The 24797-nt window shown below is 37.6% G+C and overlaps 2 protein-coding genes across 2 annotated transcripts; both read left to right on the top strand.

The window, feature by feature from the left end:
* Positions 1–697: 697 nt before the first annotated feature.
* Positions 698–13026, top strand: LOC127965540 (cyclic AMP-responsive element-binding protein 1). The gene is made up of 8 exons (XM_052566372.1): positions 698–851; positions 6633–6745; positions 6909–7055; positions 7250–7350; positions 7424–7563; positions 7768–7950; positions 8156–8309; positions 10699–13026. The coding sequence occupies exons 2-8, from the start codon at positions 6641–6643 to the stop codon at positions 10841–10843; spliced, it is 975 nt and encodes a 324-aa protein (XP_052422332.1). The 5' UTR covers positions 698–851; positions 6633–6640; the 3' UTR covers positions 10844–13026.
* A 2167-nt stretch (positions 13027–15193) lies between these two features.
* Positions 15194–24697, top strand: LOC127965140 (cyclin-Y-like protein 1). The gene is made up of 10 exons (XM_052565741.1): positions 15194–16175; positions 20558–20632; positions 20828–20862; positions 20957–21057; positions 21243–21278; positions 21387–21438; positions 21967–22086; positions 22858–23024; positions 23831–23993; positions 24095–24697. Exons 1-10 carry the CDS (start codon positions 16022–16024, stop codon positions 24209–24211), a joined length of 1020 nt encoding a protein of 339 aa, XP_052421701.1. The 5' UTR covers positions 15194–16021; the 3' UTR covers positions 24212–24697.
* Positions 24698–24797: the final 100 nt, after the last annotated feature.

Raw genomic sequence — 24797 nt, forward strand, 5'->3', positions numbered from 1 at the left:
AGTATTATTTTTATTAACATGTTCTGCACTGTGGCTCCAGAAGTCACTGTATTTCATGGTCACCTCTAAAGAGAAAAAATGATATTTTGTCTGACGTTGATACATTTCTAGGAAATGCTATGAATTCACATATTGTCATTTAATAAGAATATTGTAGCAATTTAACAAAATTGTCACAGTGTGTTTGCCAACCCTGCATATTAGTTTGGAAAAGCCAGAGTCGACCATAGCGCTAATAATAGGGCTGCTTTGTCTTTTCCGTCTTGATTATTTATGTTGAATTAAATATTAATTGGTGAACATGACGTTTTGCAATATTTTGCATATGATGGATTGCAAAGCATTCTAATGAATATGCTGGTTTTAGCTATTTTTTTCACCAGCTATGAGATGGTTTGATGGTTCCAGCTGATCCATGCCTGGTCAAGCTGAGTTTTGGCTGGTTTAAAATGATTGGATACCAGTTAACAAGCTGAACACCAGGCTGTAAAACTAGCGTTTATGTTTTATATTTATTAGGTAATTTTATGTACGCTCAACAATGTTCCGTTTAAAAACATCTGCCGAGATTCATTTACAAGTCTTGTACAAATACCGTATGTCATATTCGCGCTGTTTCGTTAAGCTTCGTCACTGCTTCGTCCATTTCCGTCACCACTCGACTTTTTCCGCCACACTCTCGGCAGCTCTCGCTCAGTGCATTGGGGTTGATGATCGGATTTTCGTCTCGTTCTCTGTGTTGTTGTTCTCGGTGACGCGACGGAGGTGTAGCCTGACGCGATCTCTTACGTGTCGGCCTGAATAAAAGTGGAGCTCCGAGGGCTCGAGAGTGACGGAGGGAGTCTGTATCGGTAAGCGGAGACAAGTGTCCGGAGGGAAAGGGCTCGTCTCGAATGGCATAAGAGTCTGGTTTGGGTTCGGCCCGTTGGAAACAAAGAGATCATGGCGGCTGTAGTTGTTGCATGCAGAGGGTGGGGATGCAAACGTTAGAGCAACACAAACCCAGGGTGGGAAATCTTGATGCATGGCTGATCATTTAAAATGCAGGGAAATATGGATGCACAACATCTCTGGGTTTCTCAATGCACCTGTGCAGATCATATATGTTGGTTTTCCCCTTTCTTGTTTGCTTCTTTCACACACTGGCTAGACAAAATGTATGCTGCTGGGTGGATTCAGGGTGCAATACTCTAATATCATCCAGGAATAATTTAATCTTCTCTGATTTCCTTGATGCATTGTGCGATTTATTGGACACACTCAGATTAGATTACAGATCTTTAGGACTGGGTTATTATTGCACTGTTTCATTGTATTCTAAGAGCTGTGATTGCACACCCTCAAGCAAATACACATATTGAAAACTATTTAGCTTCTTTACATTGCATATGCCTAATAAATGCAGTACTGTATTGCATATTTTTATATTAAATTCCACAGATCTATTCAAATACAAGTCAACTTGATTATGAATTTTAAGACATTATTCCTGTTCTGTCCACAATGCCAAAAAAGCAAATAAGCTTTATTTATTTATTTATTATTATTATTATTATCTTTTGGAATAACTGTAGTCTGTCTTATGGATGCTCACTTATAGTTTTAGATGTAAAGATATATAAATGCACAACAACTACATGCTTCCTAGAATAATCTGTCTGGCAGAAAATAGGATTTGAAAAGTAGAGGGAGAACTATGCATGACCAATCAAACCACAGATAGACTCTGAGCGTCATGAGATCACATTACTGTCAGTTCATGCTTTCTGCCATGTTGGTCCCTTTCTCATCTTTTTCTTTTTTAAAGTCCTTTATTGGCCTTATTGTTTCACACACAATTAGAGGAAAACAGCCACTAATAAAATATTTTGTTATTTCTAATATATTTATTTTGTCATTATATATTAATATTATATAATCACAAAACATTATGATATTTTAAGATGTTTCTCTCAAACTCTGTTTGTTGGTTCAGCCAATAGCAAATAAGGGAAGTTTTTTAAAGAAAAAACTGTTTAAACTGTTTATTTTTTTAATTGAAAAAACTTTATTTTGTATTTTTTTTATATCCTTTTGACGTTTTTTCTTCTTTTTTATTTTGTCTGTAAATTGCATTATTATTGGTGATGTTAAATGAAAAAAAAAAAAATTCATGCTATATTAAAAATAAAATGTGGTGGGATGTTACAAGCACCACTTTCCTCAACTCAGCTTTAGCCTCCAGTGTCCAAGAGGCCTGGAGGACAGGCACTCTAAAATCTACAAATGCTGAACAGTCAAGGGAAGCCAGGACTGCATTGACAGCATATTGTGATACACTTTCAATAATAATAAAAAATCTATATGATGACACCTTTATTGCAGTACTTAATTTTTTATCACTGGCCAGTGCACTAGTAATTTTACACTCGAATATTAGATGCTATTGTAGACCAATGCAGAAATAAAAAAAATTCAGAGCACCTTGGGGTTATGCACTGGGACTTTATTTAATGAGAACCTGCAAACTCTTTAAATTCACACTGGGATTTTGATTAATTTTTACTTGCACTGTAATGCATTGCATCGCCCTATGTAGGCGTATGTTTCAAGAGAGACCTGCCAATATTCTGTGCTAATTCATCAGAGTTCACTGTATCCTGAACGTAAAAATGTTCAGCAATGATTCACCAGTTTGTTTCTGTATCTTAAATTTATCAACTTTAAATGAAGACATGAGAAATTTGATGCCGTTTCTTCCATGGACAAGATCGGTTTCTGGGAAAAACGTTTATCTATGGACATGCAGTGTTGCAGCCTCAGTTTTTATACCAAACACCCATTGTATTGATTCATAACTGCGTTTGTCTCGAGTGCAGGAAATGTGCGCCCTTATTTCCGACGTGATGTCAAATGATTAAATTAAAGCTCTATATAGAGTTGCAGCACAGGAACGATTTAGTCATACTTAACTAATGCGTGGCTATATTTGTGTATTCTAAAATTAGCTTCTCTTTCCAAGAAAGTCTAGAGCTTCATTTTCATTTGCTTGTCTCATAAAACTGAACAAGACATTTTAGTGGGTATTAAACTTTGTTTGGGTTGGGCTTTCATATTCTTATCATGTTACAATATTATACCAGCTAAACTACATTGTGATACCTAGTATTACAATACCCCTGGCTTGGATGCAGTGATTTTTTTTTAGAATAGTAATGAATGTGCTGGCATTAGGATGGTACTTATATCAAACTTAATGCACATTTATTGAAAGAAGTCACAGTAACAAGGAAGAAAGACATACTCAAGTAAAAGTACAGATATTTTGTGTTCATACAACGCTTGAGTAGCAAGTTCGTGTTCAGTTTTAACTATTTCTTTCGTTTTGTATTTTTGGGTAAGAATAAAAAGCACTTCATCCGATATAGTGTCTTTCATTCCAACATAAGAAAACATTTCTGGAATCAGCAGCTGAAATAGCTTGTATTTATACAGATTATGTATCTCATAGAGGACATTGATTCATTTAAACGGCAGATACTTATGTATGAAAATGTATGTTTATTTAATTAGTTAATTATTAACTATTGTTAATAATTTAAAACATGAAAAAAAGTCGAAATGTGAAATTAAAACCGCCAGTAGGTCACAGCAGGTGAATGATTCAACGGCTGATTCATTCAGAAACTAAGCATTTGACTCTGTTAATGAGTGAATCGCTGAATCATCTATTAAAAAAAGCTATATTTTACTTTTACTTTATTTTGCTTTACTGAACTTATAAAAAATGATAATTAAATGTAAGCTATTCATGCATCTGCAGAAAAACTGTACTCTTTGTGTGATATAGATTAAGTTAACTAGGCTTAATTCAGTTATATAAATATAAAAAGCATAAAGAACATTTAGAATACCTGGAATATTAAGTTTTAATAGACTAATAAATCAATGTGCGTGCTCTCTCTGTATGTGATTTGGTGATATAGCCGACTTAAATAACGTCTGATTGCGCATCATTGCAACAACACTACCATATTATCGCAGACGATGCTGTATATCGCACACCCCAGCCTCAACTTGAGCGGAAAATGAAATCATCCGCGGTTGTCTGTGGTGCTCACAAGCACATAAGCACTTTTTTTTTTCAGGAGTCTAAATAAATTAGTATTACCGATGTCTATGATCTTAATCCCGTGTGAATCAACCATGTCTGTAAAGTAAAAATTACCCCGCAAAAGACCTAATTTACCATATTTTGCCGAACACCGAGGTGCTGTGACAATATAGTCCCGTGCTAATTGGCATGTGCGGGATTTGGCAGGTTTTATATAACTTTGAGGTTTTTGTTTCCTGTGCACCTTTTTTATCCATCTTTTAAGAAGAGTGGAGCTGCGTTGGAGTGTTTGATAGTATTTTGGGTGCTGTCTTCATATCACTACACCATAGTTCACAGTTTGCAGAAAGAGGAAGCTTGAAAAGGTTTTGAGGTTGATGTGTTACAAATAAATCAAGCATAAAGCTTGAGATATTATTTTAACCTGGTGAAATGTATATGACATATCGCAAGAAACTAGTTATTTATTTTTTTATTTAATCCATCTGGACCAGGGGTGCCCAATTCTGCTCCTGGCTATCGATTCTACTGCAAAGTGCGGCAGCTGGTTTAGTCCAAAAATGATCAGTACTTTTTGCAGTTGGGTCTGTTCTAGGTCGGATCACGTTCTCACCACAAACGGACAGCTCCAGACAGAGATCATTTGATAGCATACGGAGACCACCTCTTCAAGCAGGTCTCGGTACGCTTGTTTGGTCCACCAAAGGGGGAAATTAACTCTGGTACGATTCAACCAAACTAAATGAGGCAGGTGTGAAAGCACCCTTTGAGAGTCCCGAGATTGCCAGGAGCAGGGTTGGGCATCCCTGATCTGGACCATAGAACAGGACTCTCAAAGGGTGCTTTCCCCCTTTGGTGCGGTCCGTTTGGGCAGGTGTGAAAGCAGCAATCGCACTCGGGTGCGAACCAAAGGTGGACCAAACAAGCGTACTGAGACCTGCTTGAAGAGGTGGTCTCGGTACGCTTTCAAACAAACTCTGGAGCTGTTCGTTTGTGGTTAGAATGTGATCCGACCTCGAACAATCCGATGGGGTCGCTGTGTCCATTTCTTTTACTGTCTATGTCTTTAGCATGGCAGCTCGTGGACAAACTTGGAGTAGTGAGGAGGTGCAGAGCCTCATAGGAATTTTGTCTGATGACCATGAGCATGTCAGAGTTAAGAAGAATTAATAAATTCTGACCAATCGAAAAGCAGTTTAGGAAATACATCATGGCCAATGAGTGATGTGGATGTTGTCATGTGACTGCATTTTGGTTCGTTTCAACTGGTTCGGACCAAAGCAATCAGTGTGGTGTGAAAAAGAACCAAAAATGTGAAAAATGCTACAATGTATAATTGTTTGCCCTTGGTTCGGACCAAATTAACCGAACTAGAGATGTGAAAGCACCCAAAGCCTTGACATACGGGTATCCGGGAGATAAATCAGTAAATTTGAGTAAAATCACAGGCTTTATCCTGTACAAATGCTTCACACGAAATTCAGATATGGGGTGGGGTAATTTCAAAATCACACAAGGTCCTTAGATAAAAATAATCCCATGGGAATAGGGCTTTAACTTGCAAACGCCAAACCACTGATTGTCAAACCTGCTTTCCTGCAGTCTGTTCTTCTGACTATTTTGCAGTAAGTACGAATATACTTAGGGGAAATGTATCAGAGTAAATGTATACATTTTAATTAGGATATGTAGTGGAGTAAAAGTAAAAGTGGGCTGAAATATAAAAACTCAGGTAAAGTACACATACTCCCAAAAATACTTAAGTAGGCTACTGTAACAAAGTATTTTTACTTCGTTACATTTTTATTTTACTGTCTATGGTTACATTACATCACTGGCAATGCCACATTCGTTTCAGGGTGAGGCTGTGGAAGTAGTGTTAACTTACTCGACATATATTAATATATGTATGTAATTCAAGTCACTGTGAAATCATATTTCTTATTTTTGCATAATTATTGCAGTATTTATTCAAATTATCATCATCATTATTTTAAACCTATTATCATCATTTTAAAATCCATACCTCCCGAGTCTCTCTTCTTCAGCAAGATGATGCTTACATGAAACAATCACAGAAATTAGCCAACGACAACATAATTAAGTGTAAGAATTTATTATTATAATATATTATAAATAGTTCTAAAGTGTTTTGTGGGATGTTAAAGGGATCACCAATATTAACAAGTATTATACAAGTTCACCAATATTAACTTCTTCCAAACCTGAGTTTATTTATTCTGTTGAACACAAAATAATATATTTTGAACGATGTGGGCCATTAACAAACATTAAACTTTTTTTTTTCTTTTTCTTTTTTTGCCTTTTAATAAGATTGTTACAAAATTTAAATGGAACACTAAATGTAATTTAACAGTGGGATGAAATTATATAAGAATATATGATGATTAAAACTATTATATATGTATCAGCTCTTGATTGTTTTTGTCTACTTCAAAATAATGGCACTTTGTTTCTTTGTACATGTGGCAAAAATGTATACTCAATGTTTTGTCATTTCCATCCTGTTTCTTACCAGTTAACTCGATGACCATGGAGTCGGGAGCCGATGCCCAGCAGGGTGCAGACACTGCGGTCTCTGAAACTGAGAACCAACAGATCACACAGGCCCAAATCGCCACTCTTGCACAGGTAGGAACATAATCAGTTGGTAATGGTAATCACTACCATGTAGAGAATTCAGGCTCTATCGTAATCTGTTTATTTTGAATCATGAAGAGCTAAAAGATTGAATCTAGAGTCTGACATTAGAGACAGGATGACTGTGTTTTAATGTGTGTGTGATGTTGGATAGGTAACAATGGCTGCCGGACACGCTAGTGCCACAGGACCCACAGTCACCCTGGTGCAGCTGCCCAATGGTCAAACAGTACAGGTGCATGGAGTGATTCAGGCTGCTCAACCTTCAGTCATTCAGTCTCCACAGGTGCAGACTGTCCAGGTAAGACAGCTTAAAACTTCCAATATCTCTATCTCATGTTTATGACTGATTTTCAAGTGAAAAGATGAATTTCAGTTTTGATTCCAATATTTGTATTCCATTCTCCATTCCATTTTATTCAATTGCAATGGTTCTCTTAACATGCAGTTATGTAAAATTAGTGCCATGTGGTCAGATCTAAATCTGTTGATCAGATTTCCACAGTAGCGGAGAGTGAGGACTCACAGGAGTCAGTGGACAGTGTGGCTGACTCTCAAAAACGAAGAGAGATCCTTTCTAGACGCCCCTCATATAGGTATGTATGTGGTCTTCAATGGTTTCACATAACTAAGGACATTTTCAAGCCAACAGCTGTCTGTGATCTACAGAAAAATCCTGAATGACCTGTCATCAGACGCTCCAGGAGTTCCGAGAATCGAAGAGGAGAAATCTGAGGAGGACGCTGCGCCTGCCATCACTACAGTGACCGTGCCAACTCCAATATATCAGACCAGCAGTGGCCAGTACAGTAAGTCCATGACTGAAGTTTGGGATATTTTGAGGTTCAGACTTACACCTCCCACTTTATAAGCACTGCTCAACATGTCTGGTGCACCATTTTACCATAATTCCCTAAATATTTGGTTCCATGTGCACAGCTTGTCACCAAATCAAGACCAATTTTTTGGCAAATTGTCACCAAACCACCTCTTGATGGCCGTTTCTTCTTCAGTCGCCATTACACAGGGTGGAGCCATTCAGCTTGCAAATAATGGTACAGATGGAGTGCAGGGATTGCAGACTCTAACCATGACCAATGCAGCAGCAGCCCAGCCGGGGACCACCATCCTGCAGTACGCCCAGACCAGTGACGGTCAACAGATACTGGTGCCCAGCAATCAAGTGGTAGTACAAGGTGAGCTGGACTGTTTTCCCTTGATTTTTTACAAAGATACAAACCAGGAAATTGCTTAAAGTTAGTAAATACTATCCTTTTTTATATTGTTTTCAACTATTTGCCCTGCTGTCTCACTCTGGGCTATTCCGTGTTAAAGATATCCATCATGTTTCTATGCTTTAAGGATTAATTGTTTGTTGGATGCATTTTGTCTGTCCGTAAGCTGCTTCTGGAGATGTTCAGGCCTATCAAATTCGTACTGCCCCAACTAGCACTATTGCTCCAGGTGTGGTGATGGCATCCTCTCCGGCCCTGCCAAGCCAAGGAGGTGCTGAAGAGGCCACGCGCAAGAGGGAGGTCCGCCTCATGAAGAACAGGTAACAGGTTTTTAGTAAAAGCAAACGTAAAGTCAACCTTATGCTCATACCTTCTGAACCGGTTGATACTCTTGTGTATGTACATTACCATTTGGGTTGTTAATATTTTTATTTTTACATTTTTGAATGAAGTTTCTTATACACACCAAAGATGCATTTAAAAATACTGTTAAAATAGGACTATTGTGAAATATTGGGAAAGCTGCATTTTCAGCAGCCATCATTCCAGTCTTCAGTGTCACATGATCCTTCAGAAATCATTCTAATATGCTGATTTTGTGATCAAGGAGTGATCACTTCCTAATATTATCAATGTTGAAAATAGCTGCTTAATATAGAAATGGTGATTAATTGTTTTCAGGATTCTTTGATGAACAGAATGTTTTAAAGAACAGCATTTATTTATTTATATTTTACCCTTAGACGTGATCGATTTAATATGTCCTTGCTGAACAGACTTATTAATTTCTTATAATCTAAACTTTTGATTATACAATATCAATATCTTTTTACTGTGTCAGCGCCACAGATTACTGACTAATTTCAATACTTGAGAGCTATCTGACAGATGTATGCAAGGCAGTGTAAATATAGCCTGTGTGATGTGAAAACACAGACAAAAATTGGATCTGCGCATTAGAATTTATAGTAAATGTATCCTAAAATACCTGCTGTTTTTCATTATGTTGATAATATACATGAATAAATATAATTAACAAAACAAAAGAGATAAAGGACATGTAATATTTGAAGGATACATGTAATTTTAATTGTTTTAATTTTGTTTGTTAATATGTATAATAGCATTCATCTTTAAATAAAGGCATGTGCAGTATAATATTTCTCTTTAAATAAAGGAATTTTTGCTGTAACACAGAGAATCGTGACATTTCTGTTAATTGATCTTGTCAACCCAGGGCCGTCGCCAGAACAAACCAAATGGGGGGGCATTTAATTTTCATAGGGGGGCACACTTTTTTTTAATGATCTGAGACAGACCATAACATAAACCAATATTAGGCTATAACTAAAATAGACCACAATAGTCTTGTTTTGTTCAATTATTCAAATAAAATACTTCACCGTTTGATCTCAACGTCTCTGTTTATTGTCTCTTAACATTTCCAAAACCGCCAAAAAAACAATACAATACTTTATGCTTAACTAAATGAATTGCGTGATTTATATATACATATACATATACTTACACACAAACTGCATATTGTAATTTGAATTAATAAAACTACTAACACAAAAATAACATATTGAAAGGTCTGCTGCTGGAGACTTGCCATTGGCTGTTGTATTTGAATAATTAATGAGGTAGGTCTTTGCAAGGTTTGGGTGCTGTTTTGGGATGTTTTAACAGTCATTTATGAATATAATTATATTTAAAATTATGTTCTGTGTAATAATGCGTTGAATAATGAATCGTCTGAATCATTTCTGAAGGTAATGTGTTATGCATTTCTAGTGTTACCGTTGTAGTGATTACTGTTCATGTGAGCCAAGTTCTGCTGAAATAACGTTATTAGGGCAGTGATCTAATTCAATAACATTCAATATTATACGTCTAACTGCGCGTTCACACCGGCGCTGTCGGGAGCGTGAAAACTCGCCCTTGCTGTTCTGTTCACGATGCTGCAGAAAGATTCGTGAGCGCTCAGATGGTCTGACGTAGTCACGTAGACTGAATTCTTATTTTGTATTAAAAGTGGCCGCAAAGCAAACAGACTTGCTGATCTTATGCGGACTAACCACAAGGAGGTTAACGTTATAAGTTGATCTCATTAAATGTTGTTGTGGACGAAATTTCAAGATCCTTTACTTAAAATAAACGATCTCAGACACCTTGGTACACGTATCACTTTTAATTATTTTTTTTATGTCCCTGTACGCAAACAGGGACACATCATAGATTACTGCAAACGCGAAACAGAAATAATCAACCTGTCCTCTATTTTGCTTTGGAACTAATATGATCGGAGCTGCGTCCTCTGGAATCCTCTCAAGCGGTTGACTTTTACGTTCCGATTGATTGCTGCCCAACTGCGTCATAGCTCATTACCATAAAGTTGCCTTGATTTAAACTCTGCTCGACGCTCTCAAAGGCCAAGTCGCGCCGCGCAGCTCCTCTCTGGTTTACATTGAAAATGAATGACTTCCGGCCACTTTGACGCTCTCGACGCCGGCGGTGTGAATGCACAGTAATGCAAGTTTGGTTAATTGTTCTGTGCGTTACGTTTAGGGGGGCACAAAAAGTCATTTGGGGGGGCACTGCCCCCCAATGCCCCCCCTTGACGACGGGCCTGTGTCAACCCCATTTTGGACCAAAAAGATTCATCAAAACATCTGCTAAGTAGATCTCAGATATATTTCCCCCCTTTAGAGAGGCTGCTCGTGAGTGCCGTCGAAAGAAAAAGGAATATGTCAAGTGTCTGGAGAACCGTGTGGCCGTTTTGGAGAACCAGAACAAAACTCTCATCGAGGAACTCAAAGCACTCAAAGACCTGTACTGTCACAAATCAGAGTGATGTACCACCCGTTCTACCTTCATTCTGGCGGACTTATGTGTACAGAGACTAAAGGACGAGTCAGCCAGACACGGACGCATGTTTTCTAAATGTTTTCTTATTTTAAATGGCTGCAGACTGCCTGTTTTAACACACAAGTACATGAAGGAACACAAATTTCCTCGAGAAATATTGGACCATGTCATAAAAGACAAAAAAAAAATGCTGAAAACTTTACTGTGGACATAAACACGCAAGTATGTTCTCAGCCATCTTCACTTCTGGACTCAAACCGAAACTCAAATGAGGGGTTTGTGGGAAAATGTTTACCTCTTTTTTTTCTCCAGTGTGCTGGTGTACAAGTCGTCAAGGAGATACAAATAATGTACAATATTAATAATTTAACTGACATTTCAGGTTTTTTGTCTTGGAGTTGGCATCATTCCCTCTTGAGGTTCGAAAGGTTTAACGTGTCTGACTGTTACTTTTATTTGGTGTATTAGTGCTCTATTGTGTTTTTACCTTTAAATATGAACAAGCTATATAAAATAATTAAAGCAGAATTTACAGAATCTATGCCATTTATGAACAGAAATATTGTGTATTGTATACAGAGCTACAATATAGCCTGTGTATGTTTCGATTTTGCCATTGTGTTCATTTTTAGAGGACAGAAATGGACATAAATCATTTAATTTAATAAAATACTGCCTTTGCAGTAGCAACAGTTGCACAAACTCAATATAAAAAGGTAATGTTATTGCAGATATTTGGTCAAATATACCCCAGAATTCACATTACAATGTCAGGAAATATTTTTCAGGTTACACATTTCTTCACAATTATTTCGATCATATTTGGCAGATCACTTTTGATGTTATGCTTGTGTATCATAGAGCTATAATTGGATGAAATACAATCCAATACATTCTATCTCTGGCATTATAAACAAAAGCATGTTTTATAAATATTACATAAGCTTTGTTATTGTTATATGGTCGATTTTTTTATTTCATTACTAACTGGGAGGCAGTGTCTTTGTAATTGATAATGTGATAACATAAGTAAAGAATACATGTTATCTATTACAGCATATGCATTTTTGGCAGCTATTTCATATATATGTATAGATATGTTAAAAGGTTTCATTTTTCCTTTCACGTTCAGTTGCTTCTGAAAATTCAAGAGAAAACTGAACAGTTGGTAACTTAAGTTTCAGTTTGCCTTCATTGACGTAAGTTGTATTTTGTTTACAAAGTTGACCCAAACTGTTTAAGGCTTTTAAAGTTCTTGATGTATAATATATATATATTTTTTTTATCTGTCAATTATCTGACTTTCAAGAGTTGTTTTAAAGCAAAAAGGGTTCACATTTTGGTTGTAGTATGTCATATATTTTGCACTGAGGACAGAAAGTTTTAAGAGATGTTAGCAGCCAAAGAGACTTTTAATTAAAAATGCCCATCAACAATTCCAGCATGTACTGAAGTGTACCCGTGTCATCTGTTGGCAAGTGCATCATCTGCTGCTACTCTTTAACTTCGAACCGTCTGCCTGACGTGTCATTTACGCATTCAAGCGTGACAAATTAGGGAAGCAATCTTTCCTCAGCAGGCGCTCACGGTCCAGATCTGCAGTCTAACTGCTTATGCAACCTGATTTCCCTCACAAAACCAATTATTTTCTGACAGAAGAATCTGAATTGGCCCATCGAAGGACAAACTGACCTCAGCTTTCAGAGACATGCAAATTCTGTCTGTTTTCAGTGATAGAATCTTTATTCATTTTTCTGAACTGACAGTAACCTTTTCCCCCCTCTTGTATGCATCCTGTATGCAATGAGACTGAACTACTGCCATGCTGGCCTAAGTGAACTCCGAAAGATGCGACTATGTGTATTTGTTTTCATGCATACAAAAGACCAATCAATCTAAAGCAATGTTTGATCCCACTCATTTTGGATTAACACATCATGCACTTTTTGTACGATAGCTTACATCTTTTGGACACTATGTACAGAACTGGTAGGATTTTATAGTGTTTCAAACGTTTAGAAGTGTATTGTATATACCCTGTGAATTGGCTTACATTTTTAGAAGCTTTGCACTCTATTACTGTCAAAACAATTGTGTATACTTGTTGTTGTACACCCACCTCCCTTTTGTACACATGTAAATCTTTAATAAAATACTAATACTGCACAATGAGTGTTGTGGTTGGAAATACTGTAATGCAATGTGCTGAACACCATATACTCGAGTGATTTTTCAAAGCTGTGAATTAAACAGGTTATTGGAGTATGCTTTACGAGAAAGTATTACTTCAAATTTGTTTCAAAGTAAATGCTAGGGAGCTGAAAGAGACCCTCGAATGAGCCTGAAGCATTATTAACCCTATTTTTTTCTCAATAATTACCTTTTCTCATAAATACCTTTATTTGAATGAATATACATTCCAAGACTTTACATTTATTTTTCACAAAATTGAATTTAAAACAATCAGATCTTTCTTCAATTATAGAAGCAAACGAGGCAAAAATAATAATAAAATCCTCAAATAGCAAAGTCTGAATTTATTTGATCCAAAATATATTATATAAATACACATTTTCAGGATGCTTTAATGTATAGGAAGATCTAAAGATCAACATTTATCTGAAATAAAAAGCTTTTATAACATTATACACTATGCTATTCAAAGCTTGTAGTCAGTATAAATAGTGAATGAGTGACGTGACATACAACCAAGTATGGTGAACAATACTCAGAATTCGTGCTCTGCATTTAACCCATCCGAAGTGCACACACACAGCAGTGAACACACATAAACCATGTACACACACCCAGAGCAGTGGGCATCCATTTATGCTGCGGTGCCCGGGGAGCAGGTGGGGGTTCGTTGGCACCTAAGGGCACCTAAATCGTGGTATCGATATATATCTGTATGGGGAAGTCGTGGCCTAGTGGTTACAGAGTATGAGTATGAGGTTGTGGGTTTGAGCCTCGGGCCAGCGATACCACGACTTAGATGCCAAGATTATTCTTAGACAATAATATATATACACACACACACACACACACAAACCTGATTCCAAAGAATTTGGGACACTACAAAAAGGAATGGAACAATTTACAAATCTCATAAACTTATATTTTATTCACAATAGAATATAGATGACATATAAATTGTTGAAAGTGAGACATTTTGAAGTGTCATGCCAAATATTGGCTCATTTTGGATTTCATGAGAGCTACACATTCCAAAAAAGTTGGGACAGGTAGCAATAAGAGGCCGGAAAAGGTAAATGTACATATACGGAACAACCTATTATTGCAACCTATTAGGTCAATTGGCAACAAGATTGGGTATAAAAAGAGCCTTTCAGAGTGGCGGTGTCTCTCAGAAGTCAAGATGGGCAGATGATCACCAATACCCAAATGCTACGGCGAGAAATAGTGGAGCAATATCAGAAAGGAGTTTCTAAGATAACAATTGCAAAAAGTTTGAAGTTATCATCATCTACAGTGCAAAATATCATCCATAGATTCAGAGAATCTGGAACAATCTCTGTGCGTAAGGGTCAAGGCCAGAAAACCATACTGGATGCCCATGATCTCCAGGCCCAGACAGCACTGCATCACATACAGTAATGCTACGTTTATGGAAAACACAACATGGGCTCAGGAATATTTCCAGAAAAGATTGTTGTGAACACAATACATTGGAATTGGGTTTGTGTGTACATATATATATATATATATATATATATATATATATATATATATAACTTTTATGTAGCAAGGATGCTTTAAAATTATCAAAAGTATTTCAGGTAAATGCTATTCTTCAGAACCTTCTGTTCATCAAAGAAACCAGAAAAATTATACTCTGCTCTTTTCAACATGATAAAAATAAACAGTTTTGAGCAGCAAATCAGAATACTATACTATACAATATACATCTGATATTGGCGAAAAATATCTGGCAAACGCTCCAATGTGCATTTGTGTTTGGATGGTGTCAAATTTTCATAAGTTGTGAAGAGGTTAATAAACTATAAACTATGAGTGTGTGAAAGAAAGAAAGAAAGAGAGAGAGAGAGAGAGAGAGAGAGAGAGAGAGAGAGAGAGAGAGAGAGAGAGAGAGAGAGAGAGAGAGAGAGAACAAAATAAGGGTTAGGCGTAAAAAAATGGATTATGCAGTACGCTAGTATTCCATTTCATTCTATTCACAAAGAGGTGTGTAAATGGGCGGTGTTTTAATATGTGCCTTGCCGGCGTGATTGACAGTTATAATTACCAATCGTTGAATATATATTTATTTTGTTTTGGTCTCTCATCCAATCGTAATTGATGGAATGTCGAAAATGGGCGGGCCCTCACCGGCGTCACTCGAAGCAGATCGCTGCTGCACTGGCCGGCGAGGAGGAGGGGAGAACAGGGGGTCGGGGGACTCTCCGACGAGACTCGCTGGACAAAATCTAATAAATAAAAACAAACCCGGGGCTTGAATTAGGCTCGTGTAAACGGGCAGGACTTTATTCATCTGCTGCGTTAAAAGCTTCATTCTCTCTCGCTGCGGGCCCGAAGGCCTGAGGATTTGAGTGATTATTGGATCCAGAGTTTCAGCCAACACAGAGATCTGCCATATACATGACGGATAAATGCTTGGAAGTCTGTTCTTCAGGGGCTATTTCATCTGTTCCCGATTTGAAACTCCAAACCGGCTTAATTTTGGACACATTCGGACATTCAAAACAGAATCAGAGGGATGGTTTTTCTCAGTTAGCACGGCGGCTAATAACACGCTTATTCACAATGAATCAATAGTAGCCGTTAGCAGTTAGCATGTGCGGCTAATTTAAAAGAATACCTCAGTATTAAATTATCTCACACTGATATTATCTAGTGATATGTTGTCAGTCACGTGTCTTATATCCGGTTGTATTGATTGCTCGGGTGCTAAATCCTTAGGTCTTCTGTTGCACTGTCCCGTTATATGACTGGCACAGGTAGTATAATATCTCTTGAGTCTGAAACAGCAAGACAGCAGTAAATGCTGACTCTATGTGTTTATTGCAGCCCTTCATGCCCCTTCATTTAGCTTGAGTTCATTCATTGGATCCACTGATTCTCATTTGATGACAGAAGCAGCTTAGACTAACCACCTGAGCAGGTAGAGCATCTACTGTGTATCATCATGGGAAATACAGCATCCTGTTGCGTGTCTCCCAATGGGAGCCCCAAACTACCCCGTCAGGTGGAGCGTCTGGAGGACTATCAGATCAACACAGACCTGAGTGATGACACCGGTCCATACTTGCAGCACATCAGTGACCGAGAGGTCCCCGATGGTAAGTTCTAGCAGGAGACCATGGTTGCTCAGTCCTGCTGATGGAGATCAACCTTCTGGACTAACCCTGTTCAAGCACACCTGAACTACCTCATCAAGTTCTTAATGTGTACTTGATAATGATACAGACATGTGTTGGAAATTAACTTTTGAGGTGGACTTCAACTAACAAAACCAAAAGTGATTCTCAATTGCACATTTTAGATGTTTCCACACATTAACCTGATTTATATTGTCTGTTTATTAGAAATAGTTTCAAAGTGTGAGTCTGAACTGGATGTGTCCGACTAGTATCCAAAATGTGCTGTTCTGGGGTAATCTAGAAACAGATTTGTGAGCTAAATCTAAAACTTTAACCAAAATGTTGTAGGTTTTAAATCCTGCAAGTGTTATTCCATGACAGCAACGGTCACCAAAAAATTCTATTCTATTCCGTCCTGTTTTTTACTATACTGTGTTTCCTCATTTGTGTGGCAAAGCTTCTTGAGGAACTTTACTGCTGTGATCCGATGCCTTGACCTCCTCGTCGCACGGGTCGGGTTTCTTTTAAGAGCTGAACACTTTATTAAGTGCCATTGGTTTGCTCTGAAAATGGGTGGCCTATGACATTTTCGGTCTAAATAACTGAAGATTTTACTAATTAGCTAAACCTATTAACGTTATTGAAAGAAACAAGGTTTATGGAGATATTAGTTAGTATTTGAGATGTGTGTGATGATGCCTCTTGGGATTGTTTGTAGTCTTTACTGCTGTTTATTTAGCCTGAGCTATTTTACCGTCAGTGGAGATGCATACACACACACACACACAAGTAACTCCCAGTGCTGTATTTAGAGAAACATGTCTTCATCTTTAGCTTGAAGCACATATAACAGCAGTGTAAACTCCACTACTGCGGCTGCGGTTAATCCTTTATGATTGGGACATTCCAGGTCATGGTTAATTTGGAATAATGTTGGACCAGAGAATAATAAAACGATTCTAAGTTTAACTTGCAGAGACGATCAACAATGTGTAGAATTCCTGGCATCCCAGTGATGTAGATCCTGGGACAGCTGCATTCTCTCCTTATCTCACTCTCTCTTTGGGAATCTCCATGAGGCATGTTTTGTTCCCTTTTGGTGCTTAGAGGTTAAGTTTGGATAAACTTAGGTTTCCTGTATTGAACTGTCTCAATACGTACAGAATCACTTCTATGTTTTTTTTTATGCCAGTGTTTCCCAATCTTTCTCCATAATCAACACCAAAACAGAAGAGGGGTGAAGTGTAAGAAAGACAAGCATTGCTGATATGATATTGATTTAATTTAGGACTGGTAGCACTGAAAATCAAGTTGTGAATTTTCTTTAAGTAAAACAAAATCTATCTGTTAGGTACACACACCCCTTGTTGGGAATCCCTGTGCTATGCCACACTGCCACACTACAAGTGTGTTACTCTCCTCAGTGAGGACGGCATCCCTTCCCCCAGGGGTTATTTTTGACTTTGATGGTGGGGAATGGGAGTGTCAGTTGAGTACATGAGCTCTAGAGATGTATGGAATGAATGAATCTCGGTGGCCGTTTACACGACAATGTTTTCTGCCAAAAATGGGAAACTTTTTATGCGTTTTGTCTGTTAATTTACACGACAATGGCATTTTGGGGACTGAAAACGCATATTTTTAAAAACTTTTGGCTGTGTAAACGCAAATTTTTTAATGTGGAAGGAAATTAATACTTGCTTTCAGCAAGAATATATTAAATTGATATAGCGACAGTAAGGATGACTACAAAAATTATATTTCAAACATTGTTGTATCACTGTTTCTACAAAAATATTAAGCAGCACAACTGTTTTCAACATTGAGAATAAAATATATTAACAGAAAACAGCCTCAGTGAGCATTAAATATTCTTAGAACAGCCAAATTTTAACCGTTATGTATGCTAAAGAGAGAGTTCAAAAAAAAAAAAAAATACAAAACCGAGAGAGTGACTGATCTTTCTTTCTGTATTCCATTCCCACAGAAGTCACACAGGTTTGGAGCAGCATGAGAACGAGTAAATGACGACAGAACTGTTAGTTTTTATTGAACTAATCCTTTAAAGCAATAATTCATGGGAGGTCATCACGGGGCTTTTACCACAGTGAAGGAGTGTTCTTAAGCACTAAGTCAGGTGGAGTAAAATTCACTATAACGCACGGCCTCAAGATTTTTATCTAATCTTTATGTGCAATCCACTAAGAAATAACGCATTTGTATTTACCAGCAGTGTGACATTGGCTTTTTGTTTTTTCACTGAGTTAGCGAACGTATAATTGGCTGTAGTTTGCCACCCTTGGACTAAAGCTGCTTTGTCACTAGGCGTTCCTGCACCTCCCTATTGGTCAGCATTCTCTCTCACCCATGTCCATCAATCTCAGGGGAAGGAATCTGGGCCTCAGTTCCAACAAGAGTTCAGTTGAGAAATAAGTCTTCAGGTTTGCCCAATTAATTTGGACTTGTCATTCTCACTTTGCCATGCCATTGGTATCCTTGGGTAGGAAATGACTGTGAATTTTTGTGTTGAAGAAAGATATAAAGACTGGTACTGCCAGGCTCTGAGGTTTTCATTTATTAGAGTACATGTATGGATGTACTTAAATTTAGTCTCTTAGAAATTATCTGCAATTTGCACTGACTATATTTTAACATGAAGGTGAACTGCAGCAAGAACAGGGTCTACGAGTGACATTTTGATAGATATCTTCCCCATTAAACAGAATCAGATTGTTATTAATTTAACTAGCTATAAACTTTCTTTAAAAACTTTACTATTTAACTAACTTTTACTGCTGTTGTTTCAAAGCAGCCAGAAAAAAAAATGCCAATGCGTACTCGTGGGCACAGTGACTCTTTGGTAATGCTATGAATGCTACATGCATCGGGATTTGCCTTGTGATCGCTTGTACATTTACGGCCAAAGACTGTAAAGTAAAATCATCCAAAGCTGGGTACCCTGTACTTCCTCAAGAATTCTTCTGTCCGGCACCTGCACTACACCTCCTGCCAGTTTTGTAGCTCCCATGACATGGTTGCAGCTGTCCAAACATCTCCTTGGAGTGTGTTTACTGTACAACTTAGCAGCACTGGCACAAATCTTTTGACCCTGTCTCCATGTAATTCCAGAAGAATGTCTCTTCATTGGCTGATGTAGACACCTTTCAGTGAATTGGCCTGGGCAATATACTCAATACTTATGTTCTGAACAACACTTGGGGTAGGATATTTGTACATTTTATAGCTGTAGACTTAAAACCGTTTTCAAACTCATCTCCTAGTGGATTCAGTAATGTGTAGTAAGGTCCGTTTTTATCCGTTGGCATGGCTCCTGTGGCACATGGCGGTGTGGGAGGAGCTCAGGATGTGAGCTCGCGTTGTTCTGTTGCAGTGCCCATACAATAGGCTTATTGTGCCCCCACTCCTCTCACTCCTGTGGCCAGAGCGGGTAGCAGCATGCCCCTGCCAATCAGTTTGAGCGCTCAGAGCAGGACCACATACCACCTTATCTCCCTTGTCGGGGGGTTGTTTCTGTAGAAAGATGAATATTTATTCTGTTGGACAGCTGAAGGATTATGTATGTCACCACTGGTGCACTTCTAGATAATTTTTTTTTTTTTTTTTTACATTTATTCTTGGCTTTGCCTTGTTATTGGGGAAATATAATGAACAGGAAAAATGTAATATTATGCTATAGAAGTACACTACGGATGCATTAAAGTGAACGTAAACACATTTTAAAACGTTTCTACATCAAATGAGTTTTGTTATTTTTTTGTTTTGTTTTTAAAATTGATAATAAGAAATATTTATTGAGCCACAAATCAGCATATCAAATTTCTGAAGGATCATGTTGCAAAAAATTCAGCTTTTTCATCATAGGAATAAACATTTAAAAAAATATATAATAACATTTTATAATTATACTGTTTTTACTGTATTTGTGATCAAATAAATGCAATCTTGTTGAGCAAAAAAGACATTAGACACATGAACTGTAAAAATGTATTAACCCAAAACTTTTGAAAACTGCAAATGGTATTGTGTATGTAAAATATGTGAAATGTTAACACTTAAGTACATACCACCCATTCTTTTTTTTATTTAATTTTGTATTTATTTTTGCCTTTTTGTGTGTGTGTGTGTGTGACTTTTTTAGTATAGGACAGTGTAGAAGGGACAGGGAGTGAAGTGGGATCGGGAAGGGATTTGAACTCTGGATGCCTATAGCGCAATGGCGCACTATATGTCGGAGTGTTTTCTCCCCCGACCATACCACCAGTTCTTGGATGTTTATTTGCCTGTTGTTTGTAATTATGGCCTTATGTTGTTGATTGACTGACTGATTATCTGTCTTCTAGATTTGGCTTTAGAGTCCAACCCATCAGATCATGCCCGTGCCAGCACGATCTTCCTTAGCAAGTCACAGACAGATGGTGAGTGTTTCCAAAAATTGCTCACTCATCTAATGAGTTTATCATTTCATTTTACTTCTTTGTTAGTAGCTGCATATTAACGAGTGTCCTAACCCATACTGTTAATAGCTGGAAAGACACTTTGGTAAATGGCCACAGCTTGACGATATTTGATGAAGAAATGTTTAACGACAAAACCCCTGCCTTTCTTTTCAGTACGGGACAGGAGGAAAAGCAATCACATAAACCACGTGAGTGAATGTGTTTTGGAGTTCGTTTTGAGGTTGTGCTTGGTTATAATGAAAGTCTTTCTGCAAGCGTATTAAAAGTTGGTCCTTTCTGAAGGTCTCACCTGGTCTGCTTTCAAAGAAGTACAGCTCCTGCTCTACGATATTCATTGATGACAGTACAGTCAGTCAGCCCAACCTGAAAAGCACAATCAAATGGTCAGTGAAGTTCATTGTTATTTTATACTTCTTTAAAACTCTTTCTACAGTACTTTTTATAGTAAAATATATACACATTATTGAGTGCATAGCATTGAATGCATGTAAAAATAATTGGAGGGCTGTTGGTTGTTTTATTTTGCTTTGTTTTTTATGTTGACCACCTTTCTGCTCTCTGTTTCCAGTGTCACATTAGCAATATATTATCACATTAAAAACAGGTACGTTTTATTAGGTTCTTTTCCACAAGCATCATTTGACCTACATTTTGAAAAGGTTTTGCATATAAAAAGTGTTCTGGGATAATTTTTTTTTTTTTTTTTTTTCAGGGATTCCGATAGGTCATTGGACATCTTTGATGAGAAAATGCACCCCTTATCTGTAAGTTAACCCCTTCTTTTTCTTTTTTTCAGTAACATCTGCAGCTGTCAGACAACTGCACATTTTATAGTCACTATTTGGTTTTGTTCAGACAGGCTGCAATATCTATTTTGTGTGTGTGTGTCTGTGTGTGTGTGCATTAAATCCGTTTAGCTGTTTAGTCTGAGTAGCAAAAATGTTATGCAATCCCATTTGTACATTTGATCTGATTCATATGTGGTTTAAAATCCATTTGAAATGGATTTTTGGAAAAGCATTTGTGAACAGTCAGTTCTTTTCAGTTTGTTATTTGGGACTTGACATATAACATACACTCTGTGGGAAGTCAGTTATTATTCTCGATCCTAGCCCATATAGTTAGCTTATGTTCTCCCACTCGCCACAAATAACAGGGACTCTTTGTTATAGTAGAAGGCCGAAGATCTCTTGGTATCATACTGACATTACTAATGAACATAACACTTATGATTATGAAAATATTAATTGAACATATTAGTATATGATGTGTATGAATGCTTCCTTTGACAGAGGGAGCAGGTTCCTGATGATTACTCCCGCACAGACCCCGAACACAAACTCATCTATCGATTCGTCCGGACACTGTTCAGCGCTGCACAGCTCACAGCCGAGTGTGCAATCGTTACTCTGGTAAGAGAATAGCAGCCTTTCTTACTGGTCTGGTCCACTTTCTGTTTATTCTGTACAATAGCAGACAGCAGTGGCTTTGGTTTTTGATGGAGGTGCTGAGGTACAGTTTCCTGATGTCCACTAGAGGACAGTAGAGCACCAGAGAATGGATCTTCATGTGTTTGTTTAACCGGTGTCCACAACCACAAAACAACCGATTATTTACAATCAAATATTGTGATAAAACTTTGTACAGTAAGGTTTAGTTGTTATAATTAGTTATTAGGAATCATGAACAAACAACAAAACTGTTTTTACAGCATTTATTAATAAAGGTTAATGCTAGTTTAGAAATATTATTTTGTTCATTGTTTATTCAGATTCATTTCTGATACATGAACTAATGTTCATTAAACAACATTATATGAGTTTATACACGCTATCATTCAAGAGTTTGGGCTCAGTAGGTTTTCTTTTATTTATTTATTTATTTTTTACCTTCGTTCCAAACCAGCATATTAGAATGATTTCTGACAGATCATGTGATGCTGAAAAGTTCTATTTATTAATATTATTATAAACTCATTCTGTTTTTCTTCCTGAAATTAATAGACGCTGTAAAAGTATTAGCAATTGTTATTTCTTAAGTATTGCATCAGCTTATGCTATTGAACCAAATGTAATTAAAAAGATTTTCTTAATTCTTATTTGCACATGATAATAGATATCTATTGTTTATCGCAAGTGGCCTTTGTAAGAAGCATCTTTTGAAAACAACGGTCTTTGCTGCAGGTATATTTGGAGAGGCTGTTGACGTATGCCGAGCTGGACATTTGCCCATCTAACTGGAAGAGGGTTGTTCTGGGAGCCATCCTACTGGCCTCGAAAGTCTGGGACGATCAGGCCGTGTGGAACGTCGACTACTGTCAGATCCTCAAAGACATCACTGTTGAGGACATGTGAGTGAGATGATCTAGTCACTGGCCGTTCTGCTGAAAAGTTACAGCCGAAATAATCTAGAACAAAACCTCTTGATGTGATACATCAACACACCATCCAAAATCCAATATGTGCTGCAGTCAGGAGACAGTACTGCGTGTCACTTCACTCCCCTGCCAACTCATTCCAGTCTCCTACAGACCTCACAACCTCAGATATCCCATAGAACATATGGCACGATTTTCAAAAAAATGAAGCCATACACTTCAAAACCTTGTTTTTTTGTTTGTTCTCGTGTCTCAATATCCATATAAATGACACAGACAGGGTTTGTGTGTGTACGTGTCTGTTCTACCTGATTGTGTATGTTAAAGGCCATGTCCCTCTTCTCTCCTCTCTGCCCCTTCGCTCTATTTTCATCCCTTTCATTGAAGCTGTCTTTGTGAGCCTCTGGGCTGGCGGGCTTCAAGTGCTCTCAGACTCCTCTAGAATGGTCCAGGCTCTCGCCCACTCCATTTGTTGCCCCTAGCGACTGAACCACCTCCCTCCCCCCCACCACCCATACCAACCTCCACCTAATGTCTGCTTTTCCCAAAACAGTCAGGTGACACGGTGACAGTCTCCGTACCTGTTGTCAGACGCAGCAGAGAATCTCTAGGATGGTTTGGGAGTTTAAAAGATTTTAAATATTACCATTGTAATAAAGTAGTGGGAAAAACAACATTAACATATATGTATGTGTATGTATCACTCACACACACACACAATTATATTCAGCAAGGGTGTTTTGAATTAATAACAGTAGTGACACAATTCATTTATTCAGGAATGAGATGGAAAGGCACTTTCTGGAGCTGCTACAGTTTAACATCAATGTGCCAGCCAGCGTCTACGCCAAGTATTACTTTGACCTGCGCTCTTTAGCAGACGACAATAACCTGAGCTTTCCTTTGGAGCCATTGAGCAACGAACGAGCGCAGAAATTAGAGGTGGGCAGCAGACCATCATTTTTTTAATGTAAAGCCATGCTTCTTTTTCTTATGGGTCAATTTATTTGCAAAAATTCTCATTTAATTTCTTTCTTTTAAAGGCTATATCAAGACTATGTGAGGATAAGTACAAGGATCTGAGCAGAGTGGCCATGAGGAGATCATTCAGCGCAGACAACCTAGTGGGCATCCGCAGATCCCATGCCGTTCTTTCTTAGAGATTTTTTCTGGGAACCGTGGCCACTCCCAGATGAAGATCAATGGAAAAAACGTGTTCTTTTCCTCCGCCTTTGGCGATGTTCCGTCGGTTGAAAGATCCTACACCTTACCCAACCGATGCCGAACAACATTGAGACAAAAACAGACTAAATGGTTTCTTTTGTTTTTTTTCTTGCTTACTATGTAGGCTTCTAGCTGTGAACTGTCAGTTTTTAATTGAAATCATTTGCAGATGGAGTATTTTAAATAAACACTAATCATGTAACACGTCTGAATTTATGTTTGAAGAATGTTTTACAAGGTCAGCTGTCAAAATGGTTGTTTTTTTTTGTGTTTTTGTCAGATTACACTGAAAAATGAATCCAGGGATTTTAACACTTACATCTTTCTTTCACGATTAGGGCTAATTAACTTTGTTTAAAACAAATATGGTTCTAACAATGTATATGAAAATATGAATAAAGTGCCGGTTACAAAATCTGAAATTGGTAGCAGTCTACTAACGAAACAATACAAAGGTAAAAAATTAAACATTTTTTGGATTTGTTTTTTAGATCAGTGGGGTGAGCAGTTTTTTTCTCTCTT

The sequence above is a fragment of the Carassius gibelio genome, chromosome B9 (genome assembly GCF_023724105.1).
Source record: "Carassius gibelio isolate Cgi1373 ecotype wild population from Czech Republic chromosome B9, carGib1.2-hapl.c, whole genome shotgun sequence".
NCBI lineage: Eukaryota > Metazoa > Chordata > Actinopteri > Cypriniformes > Cyprinidae > Carassius > Carassius gibelio.

Coding starts and splice junctions, on each gene's coding strand:
- LOC127965540 (XM_052566372.1), top strand. CDS start 6,641: ATGACCATGGAGTCGGGAGCCGATGCCCAGCAGGGTGCAGACACTGCG. Junction 6,746..6,908: donor AAATCGCCACTCTTGCACAG/GTAGGAACATAA, acceptor GATGTTGGATAG/GTAACAATGGCTGCCGGACA. Junction 7,056..7,249: donor CACAGGTGCAGACTGTCCAG/GTAAGACAGCTT, acceptor TCTGTTGATCAG/ATTTCCACAGTAGCGGAGAG.
- LOC127965140 (XM_052565741.1), top strand. CDS start 16,022: ATGGGAAATACAGCATCCTGTTGCGTGTCTCCCAATGGGAGCCCCAAA. Junction 21,439..21,966: donor AGAAAATGCACCCCTTATCT/GTAAGTTAACCC, acceptor TTCCTTTGACAG/AGGGAGCAGGTTCCTGATGA. Junction 23,025..23,830: donor GACATCACTGTTGAGGACAT/GTGAGTGAGATG, acceptor TCATTTATTCAG/GAATGAGATGGAAAGGCACT.